The sequence below is a fragment of the Mesoplodon densirostris genome, chromosome 11 (assembly GCF_025265405.1).
Source record: "Mesoplodon densirostris isolate mMesDen1 chromosome 11, mMesDen1 primary haplotype, whole genome shotgun sequence".
In the NCBI taxonomy this organism is placed as follows: domain Eukaryota; kingdom Metazoa; phylum Chordata; class Mammalia; order Artiodactyla; family Ziphiidae; genus Mesoplodon; species Mesoplodon densirostris.
Genome location: NC_082671.1, coordinates 99,505,132 through 99,518,351, shown reverse-complemented (window position 1 = coordinate 99,518,351; position 13,220 = coordinate 99,505,132). Strand labels below are relative to the sequence as shown.

At 36.2% G+C, this 13,220-nt stretch overlaps 1 protein-coding gene across 3 annotated transcripts in view; it reads right to left on the bottom strand.

The window, feature by feature from the left end:
- PPP1R12A (protein phosphatase 1 regulatory subunit 12A) overlaps nucleotides 1-13,220 on the bottom strand; it is a 152,814-nt gene that overhangs the window by 21,642 nt on the left and 117,952 nt on the right. For all 3 annotated transcript variants that reach the window (XM_060114023.1, XM_060114024.1, XM_060114025.1), the window contains 5 exons: nucleotides 10,686-10,776; nucleotides 9,270-9,470; nucleotides 8,859-9,027; nucleotides 6,198-6,319; nucleotides 2,146-2,211 (listed from right to left, as the gene is read on the bottom strand). In XM_060114023.1, coding sequence (XP_059970006.1) covers nucleotides 2,146-2,211; nucleotides 6,198-6,319; nucleotides 8,859-9,027; nucleotides 9,270-9,470; nucleotides 10,686-10,776 — 649 coding nt within the window. The remainder of the gene's footprint in view (nucleotides 1-2,145; nucleotides 2,212-6,197; nucleotides 6,320-8,858; nucleotides 9,028-9,269; nucleotides 9,471-10,685; nucleotides 10,777-13,220) is intronic.

Sequence of the window (13,220 nt, the reverse complement as noted above, 5' to 3'; positions counted from 1 at the left end):
CATAAGAGAGCAACACTTACTTAGTGGAAGCACTTTTCTAGTCTATTGTAAAGACACTATGGGTTAGTGTCTTAACCTCCACTCTTCCTTTTCCTCATGGTACAGCAGTCATTAAGTTTAGATGAGATAGTATGTAGCCCACATTAGCAGCAAAACAGCTGCAATATTATCAGTAGTAGTAGGCCTTGTCTGACATAGAGGGTTGTGTAATATAACTGAATTATAATAAATTCTCTTTGTTTAATCCAGTTTAAGCTGGGTTTTGCGTTACTTGTAACTGAAAAAAATGCTAGCACAAAGTAAGATCAAAACAATCCTCTATTTAAAATGAACAAAAACTATTTAAATTGTTTGGAACTAAGAAAAATTTTCTTCATAGAAACAATATTCTACTCAACCTTAATGTATCTCATGTATAATTTTAACAGTAAAACTTAAATATAACATATATCAATATGCTTCAAAATCACAACTTTCTAAGCCAGAAAATCTTTCCCCTCCTATCCCAGCCTGCTGGGATGGGGGATCTGGGTGATATGGCAGTGAGAAGGGTCAGCTGGAGATGGTTTACTAATTCCTTTGCTTTTGTTTACCTGTCCATTGTTTTTCCTTGAAAGATGGGAGTTCATAGTGGGCAAGGAAGATGATGGACAAGTTTACAGAATATAATAAAGAAGAGACATAGGTGAAATGGGTGAGTGCTGACAACTGATAGGCAAAGGGTTTAAAAATGACAAAACTTTTGCCCTGCAAATAATTTACCCTTGTTAGTAATTAATTCCTCAATCTGTCTGGCTATCTAAAGGTAAAATAAAAGTAACTTTTGGGTCAAAATAGGCCCTAAGAGTAATGTCCAGAGTCACCTAGCACAGGGAACCAACTTCTGGGCACTTCACATTGTTGCAGATCCCTGCAACTGAAAGTAATTTTAACAGCTTTATGTAGGAACGCCAAGTCAAAATGAAGAAAATATGATCAGAATACCATTTCAGGCTAGACAGTGCTGAGTTTAAAACATTAAGACTAACTTATGTTGTATAGATCTACCCTTATGTGAATACAGCTCTTCTAAGTATGTCAGCTTTGTGCACAGCCAAACAATAGGGAACAGAGGGGCAAAAAAACTAGTGGGAAGAAACTTTCATCATCTGCTAGCTATGCAAACTTGTCATTCAAACTTGCCTTAGTTTCTTCATCAATACTGAGGGGGCAAGGTGGGGGGACTTTTCCTGAAGATTATTGGGGAAGATCAGCTGTGATAAGGAATGTAAAATCTTTTAGAGACACTACATTTCTAAACAAATGTAAAGCAAGTTAAAATGACCTATTATCTTCTCCAGAATACAGCTTTGCCATTTACAAAACTAAAATCTGGATCTGGTAAGGTATGCACTACTTCTGGATATTCTTTAGATACTTTTCTTTGGTCAAAGGTTATTACAGGTAGCCCCTGCTTTTCAAAAGTTCGTTTACGCCACTTTGCTTTTACGAAAAAAGGCAAAAAGTGCACAGTACTCAACATGTTTTACAGCGAGCCATTATAGAGGCGGCACACCCTCAGCAGCAAAAGAGGCACCGCCAAGCTCCTTCCCTGGGAACTACACTCAGTTTAAGCTGTCACAGCTTTGGACTGTGTCTTTGAGCACCACAATTTATCTCTATTTATCTCTTGCAACCGGTAGCAAGATGTGTCCTAAGGTAATTCCCTCTTCACTTTATGTGGCTTACTGAAGATTATGGAACACTCTACTTTTGGATAGCAGTGGAAACCTGTATTCTCTTCTTTGTTTTTTCTTTTCAACTTTGAAGGTTAATTTACATATTTCTTTTCAACTTTGAAGGTTAATTTACATACAATAAACTACATCCACTTAGAGTACACAGTTTGATGAGTTTTGACAATTGTGTATATCCAAAAAAATACCTCTACAATCAAGATCTAGAACATTCCCAATGTCTCTAAAATACTCTTTGTGCCCCTTTCCAGTCCCTCCACGCCTGATTCCAGAAAACCACTGATGGTCTATCCCCAGCAGGCAGGTACAGTGTGCAGTAACTGTCTGACATGAATAAATATAAACACAAGTAAAAAGTAACCCTTAAAAAATACGAATACTTCTAAATACAAAAAATAATGTTATTTACCTGAGTTTCTTTCTTATTGGATCCCTCTTCTGTATCTGATTGTTGTTCTTGTTCATTTTCATCACTCTAAAATAGATTTTAAAAAAGTAAAGATAAATTTCAAACGATTAATATTTAAATACATTAGGATTTTTGTAATTTAAAATGACCCTTGAGAAAAACCTAACAGGAAATGGATCAAAAGGAAAATTGTTTTTTAAGTGTGACTTTTTTTGCCTTATTTAGAGGAAGCCTATCTTGTCTGCATGGTACAATATAAGTAGGTTAGCGTATACGGTGAAGAAAGACCATGTACCTAACATTCTGATTTAGGAAACACATACTGGGGATGAGGAAGCTGGAGGCTTAGCATGAAAAAGATGATACTCAATTTTATATTGTAATGTTACTGCATGTACTTTAATAGTCAATATAGATACTATGTAGCTGCTCAACTATAATGAGGCAGCAAAAATAGGAAACTCATTAAGTAAGAAAAGCTCTATTCTATAAGCTTGGCAAGATTTATACAACGGTCCTATTATATTTAGGTAGTTCAGCTATCTAGAAATTTTTTGGGAATTTACAGCACACCGAATAGAAAACTAAGGTCTCAGTAGGCTAAAAACCTAGACTCCCAGACAATAGGAATATTCCACTAGAAGGCCTGAACATCTCAACAAACCATAAAGGATTGAAAGAAAAGGGAAATCTGCAATCAAACATATCTGGCTCAGGCTCACTATAAAAATGCCACAGGCTTTAAAACTAAATCATCCTATTTCACACTGGTACAGCTATTTTCAGCTGTGTGACTTAGTGTAAATTTATTAAAAAAATTTTTGAGCCACAGTTATCTCCTCCACAAGTGGGGATAAAAACCTTATAGAATTGCCCTAAGGATTATAGAGGATCTTTGTACAAACTATCATGTGGTACCTAGCAAAAATGATATGTGAAGTTACTGAGTGAACAGGAGAAATCAATGCTGCTACTGCCAGTATTACTTATTAATATAAATGTATTAATTCCGCAACATGAACTAATTGTCTTTATGCGTTACTGTTTCATGGAAGAACATAGGAACTGGAAATTTAAAAAGTGGGGAGGGGACTTCCCTGGTGGCACAGTGGTTAAGAATCCGCCTGCCAATGCATGGGACACGGGTTTGATCCCTGGTCCAGGAAGATCCCACATGCCGCGAAGCAACTAAGCCCATGTGCCACAACTACTGAGCCTGCGCTCTATAGAGCCTGTGAGCCACAACTACTGAGCCTGCATGCCTAGAGCCTGTGCTCTACAACAAGAGAAGCCACCGCAATGAGAAGCCCGTGCACCGCAACGAAGAGTAGCCCCCACTTGCCGCAACTAGAGAAAGCCCGAGCACAGTAACAAAGACCCAATGCAGCCATAAATAAATAAATAAATAAATTTATTTAAAATGAAAAAAAGAAGTGGGGAGGCTCAGACGTCCTGAAAAGTAGTAACTAAGAAAAAAAAAAAAAAGGAAACCTAATAATATAACAGAGTAAAAACACTACCTTATCTTTGACAGAGCCCTTGGTTCTTTTTGTATATTTTCTGATATAGGTCCAATCATGAGGCCATGAAAAGGGAAGGAGACTTGTGCTGATGGTTGATTACAACACAATTCAATGCAAGCTCAAACTAAAGAGATGAGTATTGCCCATATGGATCTCAGGAAGAATTCTTATAATGCTGGTTAAGTGTATGACTCCAGAAAGTGGATTTCTGAAGGGAGAGCTGGTGTACATACAATTGGGGAAACATAAATACTGTATAATAAACCTTTGCCTGTCAAACCCCCAATACATATAAGGTATTAAAAAGATAATTTTTAAGTAGGAAGAGTTACTATGTTAAGGTGCTAAGACTGTGAGGTTTTATGTTACTCTTATTAAAATGTTACTGGGCAATCAGTGAGAATCAACCAGACATCATGTACTTCCTGACAGAGGACAAAACACCCTGCCAAGAGAATACTGAACCAAAATCTGATCATTTCTCTGCCTCAAACTACCAATTTATAGGAAACATAAAAAGCTCCATGACTGTGTTAAACTACAGTTCAGGGATATAACCCAGTTCATTCAAAGATAACTGTAAGAAGAAAAGAGATGGAGGACATAACTGATTACAAGAGACTTTAAAGAAATAACTAATCATAATGTATGGTCCTTATTTGGTTCCTACTCAACTCAGCAAAGTATAAAATTAGAACAGGGACCTCCCTGGTGGTCCAGTGGGTAAGACTCTGCTCCCAATGCAGGGGGCCCGAGTTTGATCCCTGGTCGGGGAACTAGATCCCACACGCATGCTGCAACTGAGAGTTCACACGCCGCAACTAATAGACCTGGCAATGCCAAAATAAATAAATAAATAAATAAATATTTAGGACTTCCCTGGTGGTGCAGTGAGAATCTGCCTGCCAATGCAGGGGACACAGGTTCGAGCCCTGGTCTGGGAAGATCCCACATGCCATGGAGCAACTAAGCCCGTGCACCACAACTACTGACCCTGCACTCTAGAGCCCATGAGCCACAACTACTGAGTCCACACCCTGCAACTACTGAAGCCCGTGTGCCTAGAGCCTGTGCTCCATAACAAGAGAAGCCACTGCAATGAGAAGGCTGAGCACCGCAACAAAGAGTAGCCCCCGCTCACCACAGTTAGAGAAAGCCCACGCACAGCAACCCAAAGCAGCCAAAAATAAAACAGTCTATGGAAAAACTGAGAAATCTAATACTAAATGCCTACTGAGGAGGGTCTCGCAACAAAGCAAATAAATTCTAGCCATATGCCCAGAAAGATTCAGGAATTGTAGATTTAAAAAAAAACCAAAAAAATCAAAATAAAATAAAATAACTATTTAAAAAATAAAATAAAATTACAACAAACCATTTATGGCAATATGAGTCAACAGGACATTAAAACTGACTGGATATTCAATATCAAGGATTTATTGTCAATTTATTTAAAAATAAACGTGATCATGGTATTGTGATTATTGTGGTTACTTTTATTATTTTTTTAAAATAAAATTTTAATATTTTTTAAAAAGGTGTCCTTATTTCTTAAAAACACAGACTGAAGTTTTTACATATAAAATGATATTACTAAGATTTTCTTCAAAATAATATGGGAGTTGGGAAAGTGGTGGGGATTTAGCTTAAACAATAAAACCTGGGGTGGGGCCATATACTTTTTTATGTTTGAACTTTTCTGTATTAAAAAATTTTTTTAATGAAAAAAAAAATCAACTGGCTAAAAAAACAATCCTCCCAAAACCAAATTATTTTTGCCTTCCTGTAGGTATATGTTGTATTGAAACAGTATAAATTTCACTTTAACCAGGTTACCCCATAGCTCTTCTTTCTCTTGCATATGAATATCAATGTCAGGCATATAATCAGGGATCAAGAAAAAAAAATTTTTAATTTATAGGACTGTTATAATTTGATAAGTAAAGCACTGCATCTATCCAGCATCACTTGAGATGGAAATAGTTGTTATGTATATCATAATCATATTCATGAAAATAGGATTAAATGTAAAGCATCTTTCTTTCAAGAACTGCTAAGATAGGGGCTTCCCAGGTGGTGCAGTGGTTGAGGGTCTGCCTGCTGATGCGGGGGGCGCGGGTTCGTGCCCCGGTCCGGGAGGATCCCACGTGCCACGGAGCAGCTGGGCCCGGGAGAGGCCACAGCAGTGAGAGGCCCGTGTACCGCGGGGAAAGAAAAAAAAAAAAAAAAAAGAACTGCTAAGATCAATGAGCAGTTTAGCCATTATACAATAATCAACATCTGTACACTGAGCTGCAGCCATTATTATTTTTATTCCAATATTGGGACAGTATTCTTGCTTTTAATACCAGAAATCTAAGTAGTTGTTTATTCTTATAAAGAAGAACTCTTCTGATTTAAATAAGTCAGCTCAAACACACAGTGATGATCTAAAGAATATATAATCTGAGGCATATAAGAAATCATTAGTGTACAATCTTGGAAAGATTAAGCATACTATCAAGTAGTTATATTTTAAAAGCTTCTCACATCTTGTGTCCAGAATGAAACTCCTGTAGATCTTCTTTTCTCTCTTGGTCGCCGTCGTTCTCTGATTGATTTAGGTTGTGATTTATCTTCTCCCTCTTTTTCTTCTTCTCTCTTTTCTCCCTCTGTTAAGGATTAAAATTATTCATATGGCAGCCATGTATCTTGATAGTATTTTGCAGTGTACATGTGAAAATAATTCTAAGTCAACCTCCTTTGTGAAGCCTTCTAAAATTCTCCAATCAGAAATAATTTTTGCCCCTCCCAGTGCTCCTATAACACTTAGCTTAAACATGTATCTGTATCTCTCATTAGATACGTTTTTGAGAATCAAGATAAGAACTAGTTTTAATTACTTCATTTTTCTAGTGCCTAAAACAAAAATTTTGCTAAAAAGACACACTTACTATTTGCTGAACAGAAAATAATTGAATCCTACGAAGAGAATGGGGTCCCAGTTATTAACGTCTGACAGAAAGATAGTTATTATACCTAACATTAACACTTCAACATAGTTATTATACCCAAACAGTGCATAATGATGGAACAGCTAGTGGGCATCATACAAATTTATCAGTTTCTGCTTCTACCATTCCCAGTCCTCCTTCAGCAGTAGAACGAATACAGTAGTCACTGAATTTTCTATTAGTATCTAAGAGCAAACCTTTTTTTTTTGTTGCTGGGGAAAGAATTATCTTTTATTAAAAACAAATCAATGTAAACAAACGTTAGTCTTCAAATTTGTTCCCTTCCTCGGATAGTTAAAATAGCTTCAGACTTACACACTAGAAGAATATTAGGGCCTCTGAATATGCTGTAAAAAGTAGACAGGGCTTCCCTAGTGGTGCAGTGGTTGGGGGTCTGCCTGTCAATGCTGGGGACACAGGTTCGATGCCTGGTCCAGGAGGATCCCACATGCCATGGAGCGGCTAAGCCTGTGTACCACAACTACTGAGCCTGCGCTCTGGAGCCCACGAGCCACAACTACTGAAGCCTGTGCATCTAGGGCCCATGCTCCACAACGGGAGAAGCCGCCGCAATGAGAGGCCCACACACCGCAACAAGGAGTGGCCCCTGCTCACTGCTGCAACTGGAGAGAGCCCTTGGGCAGCAATGAAGACCCAACGCAGCCAAAAAAAAAAGTAGATTGTAAAAAAAAAAAAAAAAAAAAAAGACATATATGGGACAAAGTAACGTTAAAAATGATTTTTAAAAGGCTCCTTGTATCATTGTCTCCTTGCTGTGCAGAAAAAGAAGCAAAAGAAACCCCAGAATTATAGTATTAAGAGGGGTTTTAAAGTTGCTTTTAGAATTAGTTTACAGCAAAGGTCGCAAACTCCAACACAGAGAGTGGCCATCCAGGCAGGTTACATAGAGGTAAAATGGGCCAGGAGGGCACTACTCCAAAGGGGTGGGGTGGGGCTGCTACTACTTGGCTCTAATCAATTGTTGACCTGTGAGAATTCAGAGCTAGAGTTGCCATATCTTCCAACTTTTCAATAGAAGACAGAAATCTGAACTTTTATGCAGATACCCCTAATTTTAAATGTTGGCTCAAAATTTTTACAAACATTAGATGAGCCTCACACTTAGTGGTTTAAAGAACTGAAATATCTCAGTGATCAACAAAAGAAAAGCCAGCTGGAAGTTGAAAAAAAATTAATTTTCTGAAGTTTATTCCTACATGATTACTGATATTATCGTGACTACAATGAAGACTTTGCTTTAAAAAAAATTTTTTTAATTAATTTATTTTATTTTTGGCTGCGTTGGGTCTTTGTTGCTGCACGTGGGCTTTTCTCTAGTTGCAGCAAGCAGGGGCTACTCTTCATCGCAGTGTGCGGGTTTCTCATTGTGGTGGCTTCTCTTGTTGCAGAGCACAGGCTCTAAGTGCATGGGCTTCAGTAGCTGTGGATCACGGGCTCTAGAGCACAGGTTCAGTAGTTGTGGCGCACAAGCTTTGTTGCTCGCCGGCATGTGGGATCTTCCCAGACCAGAGCCCGAACCCGTGTTCCCTGCATTGGCAGGCAGATTCTTAACCACTGCACCACCATGGAAGCCCGAGATTTTGCTTTTAAAATATAAAATACCTACAATTAGGAATAATTTTATTTAGTAGCCATCTCTTATTTAAAGGAGGAGTTAATTAGTGTTTACATAGGAAGTTTATATGAAATAATAGGAAATGTTAATAGCATCAACATGCCAATATATAGCTGAAAAAAATCTATTTCTCAAGAAATAAGCATAAAAATAAGTTTTTTTGGCAAGGACATTACATATGTTAAATGATTTTTATTTAAAACAATTTCACAGAAAACAATTAAAAGATATCTACATAATATGCAAGAAATGACTTGAAATGTTAATAAAATGCTCCTAGAAATAATCACCCCACCAGTTTTTCAATACTAACTTTTCTATGTTGATGGACATAAAGATTTTTGAAGGCAATAAAGATAAACATATCAATGCCAGACCATATTATTTTCTGTCTTTATTTTCTACTTTTCTCATTCTCAACCATCATGCTCTTTCTGGTTAGGGAGAATGAGTCCTAGTTTAGGATGTTGTTTCTCTTCTGTTAAACTATTAGTTAGGGAAAACCAACTCAAAGAATTAATCTGAAGGAAACAAAGTGTTTTCAAAATTTGGTCTTCTTACCTCTTTCATTTTCCTTTGTTAATCCTCTGGAGTAAGCAGAAGTTATACCTACAAGACTATTTGGCCTGTTTAGTTGACTTGAAGCATAGAGTGAACTACTCATGGTAGAAAGTGAAGAGGATGGAGTGGTTGAACTTGAAGTTGATACTGGTCTGTAGCGTTGATAAGTCTATGAAACATTAAAATTAACACCCATTTGAAATATTAAACATAGATAAAAACACATAAGACACTTAAATTATTTCGAAGGAAAAGTAATGTTCTAATCATGTCAAAATAATTTAGATTTCCAGTTAAAATCCTTATGAATATTTTGTATATGGTTTGTTAGTATATAAATCTCTTGCATTTTGAGAATCACGAGAACTATCCGTGCCGCCTGACCTAGCGGTGTTGTTGGTACACTATTACCTCATCATATGTTCTGGAGTACTTTTGTTTATATTCATCTTCTCTAGATGTCTCTGACTCCTTCTTTTCTTCTTGCTTCTCTTTATCCTGTTTTTCTTTTTCCTCTTTTTCTTTTTCTTCATTTTCTTGTTCTCTGGTTCGGGTAGAACGACTCCTTCCTATCGTTTTCTCAGCTTCCTGAAGATCAGTCAATGTCACCCCCTGCACGCAAAAAAAGATAAGTTTAATTATGAGAGGCACTAAGGCTCATTTCAAAGGAATATTTTATAAGTAGATATATTAAATATGAATGTATTAAAAGTCAAAGATGCATGTTTGGAATTGGTTTGCAAATTGAAACAGAATTTCTAGTCACATTCATTCTATGAAGAATCATCATGTGCAAGCACAATAATAGGTACTGGGAAAGAAATAAAATATGTGCAAGAAATTGTCTCTGTATTCAAGAAATTAAAAGAATAGCACATATGAATATAAATATTCCCAAGAAGTTCAGAGAAAGAATGAAAAACCAATATATGCATTATTTATATATTAAATTTATATGTATTTATGTTTCTATATATGTATATGCACACAGAGAAGATTTCAGTAAAGAAGTAATTTTTGAAGGTTAAGTCTTGAAAAGAATAGGTTGGATTTCAAGAAGTTAAGACACGAAGACAGAAAAAATATGTTAAGTAATGGCAAGGATTAAACACTTGACTCTGGGGACTTCTCTGGTGGTCCAGTGGTCAAGAATCTCTCTTCCAATGCTGGGCATGTGGGTCTGATCCCTGGTCGGGGAAATAAGATCCCACATGCCGCGGGGCAACTAAACCTGCATGCCACAACTACTGAGCTCACGTGCCTCAACAAGAGAGCCCACGTGCCACAAACTATTGAGCCCATGCACTCTGGAGCCTGCGCGCCACAACTACAGAGCCCACATGCCCTGGAGCTCACGCGCCATAACTAGAGAGAGAAAATCCACACACCACAACTAGAGAGAAGCCCACACGCTGCAACGAAGAGCCCACATGCCTCACCGAAAAGACCCCATATGCCTCAACAAAGATCCTGCGTGTTGCAACTAAGACCCGAGGTAGCCGAAAAAAATAAAGAAAATAAATAAATTAAATAAATAAACAGTTGAATCTGGACTTTGGAGCCCCTCAATTGTAGGAAAGGGAAGACACGAGAGATACAGGAGAGAGAATGGCGATGGCGTAAGAAGATGATAACTAGCTTGAGTGACATTTTTCTCATAATTGTATATCAGCTTTTTGATATACCTAATATAAAAGACCTATTTCCCATACCTTCCAAATACGCATAGAATTCTTTAATATAGTGACATCAATATTTTCACAGAAATGTGAAAAAGGGAAAGATAATTTATTTTGAACTTTTATATATTATACACATTAAATATACCTGTGTTGATCTTCTAGACTGTCTTGCTTGTCTAGATCTTGCTTTTCTTTGGGATTCAGACTCTTCATCTCTAACAGGAGTGAGGTATGATCTACAGTAATAAATAAAAATTGTCACTTGGAGATGCAATACCTGTGAATATAATTACACATGAACGTGCGTAAGTGAAACATTTAAGTTTAGCATTTTAATGGATTTTAAGAAAGAGTCTTCAGAAAATGGTTAAACCCACTCTGAAATTCAACAATGCAATTTGATAGTTTTTTAGATTGGAACTACTCATATTAACATATTTTTAAAGTTCTTCCTAACCACAGTTTTGTTTGTTTTTAAACTATGTAGCATCATTCCTCTTAGCTCCTTTCTTGATTTCCTGCAACACCATCCTAGATGATATGTGAAGTTACAAGGTTAAACTCTAGACTGTCAATGTCTTTTTATGGTAAAGGACTGAATGTAATATTTAGGATATGGGATGACTAGTGAGGAAGCAGCACTCCCTGCATTCTTGTCATTGTGCATTTACTAATAGTGTTTTTGGCAGACATCACACTCTTGTTCATACCTTAAGTCCTCTAAAAATTCAAGTGTTTTTATACACAAACTGCTTTAAAATCAGCATCTTATTCTTGGGTCACTGATTTTCTCATACAGAGAAGAGGATTTGGCATTTATGTTCACTAGATTTTATATTATAAATCTAAGCCTATGTTCCATCCTGTCACAAGGTATGCACAATTTCAAAAGCATGCAATCTATGTCAAGAGGTAAATAATGAATTAAAGGGTTGAACAAGCAAAGACAAGGCAGAACCCTGCAACATAAGAAAACTTCCCTCTAATGATCAATATTATTCAGGAAGTTCAATTGTTAACACTTTATCTAGTTATACTACCATCTAGCTCACATTTCTCAGAGAACATTCTGAACTTGAGTATCTCTATTTTCTGTTGTTCATTAAGTTTATCAATAACCTATCATCATACCCCTATCTCCAAATGTTATTACTTAAAAACTCTGTTAACTTTAGTGTTCTTCTCAATTTGTAATTCATTCTGCTCTTTAACCTCCCTGACACTATTCACATATTCGTAACAAACTTTAGAATTTATTGTTTGTTTTATGCCTTATGTTTTATTTTTTCTGTGTCCTTTAAAGCTCTAAGTTCAGAGAGTATAACACATCTTCAAACACCTTACAGTTATTTACAGTTCCTTCAGAATTCTTTTTAGAGAACTCTCATTCTTTTTGATACATAGGAACGCGTCTTTCCCTCCAAAGTCTTGAATTTTTTGGAATCTGTCTCTCTAAAACTAGAATACAAGATTCATTATTCCTAGGATTTGTCTCCTTGGATAACTAACCCTAAGATGACATAGTCATTTCTCACCCAAGATCCTGGTTGCCTCCATTTCATCAATTCACTCCTACTTATTGGTTAAAGTTAGTTCTAGAGGACTGTTTCTTCTTGCTTCTACTCTAATCACAGATAAACTGTAAAGCAAGGTAAGTCAAAAATTCTCAAGAGGGTGTTTTTACTTGAATGAGACATCCAGCAAACTTAGATGAAAATCCCATCACTTCTATATTCTGACTTGTTGTTTTTATCATTTGCTTTGAGAAAATATCACTTGTGTTCTCTATTCGGCTGAATAACTTATGGCAGTATATGATAAGGATAAAACTTTTTTTTCCTCTTTATCCGTATGTTTTCTATCATTTTTTACCTCTAGGTTTCTAGAATATCCTGAACGATTATGTCTTTTTGCTATCATAGTAGCACTACATTTATCTCATCAATAAGGCACAGCTTATCAAATTGAAGCATTTCACTGAAGAGCTCTATCCTATCAAATTTGGTTTCTATTAAAAACTAGTACTGACTTAAGTTCATAAATAAAATTTTAATTTTTTTAATTAAAAAAAATTTGTCTCCCTAAAAGTGAAAGGCAAGGGAGAAGTCACTAAATAAAACATTTTGCTTATCACCATTTCCATAGTTTAACTTTCTCTTAGTTGAAATTCTGTATGGCTTCATCTGTACCAACGCACAAACCCAGAGGTGAATACAACTGGTAGGATACCTGCCCTCTCTCCCTTCTATGATGCTCAAAAGCTTGATATTCCTTTTTCTCCCATTGTTTTATTATTTCTATTCTATATATCAATTCTCTTGAGTTTTAAGGTTTTTATTCAGCTATAACAGATACTTTCTCATTTTTATTACAACTCCAGTGATTTTCTGGGACAAGAAAGAGGATAACCAATAAATTTGTTATTAGAGTTTAAGAAACATTAATTCTGCAATACGATTTTGGTATTGTTTGTTGTAGAAGTTGATTATATAAATGTGGAAAATACTATATATTCTAACCTTCTCCAGGAAAATAACAATATATTAAAGGGTCTGAAAAGGACTGAGGGAAGAAACCTGTTTAACTGTGTTTAACTCAGCATTTTCCAAGACCATTTAAGCAGGAAAAACTTTTTTTTTCTTTTGTGGTACATCTATTAAATGTGTAAAAGTTCTCTGTG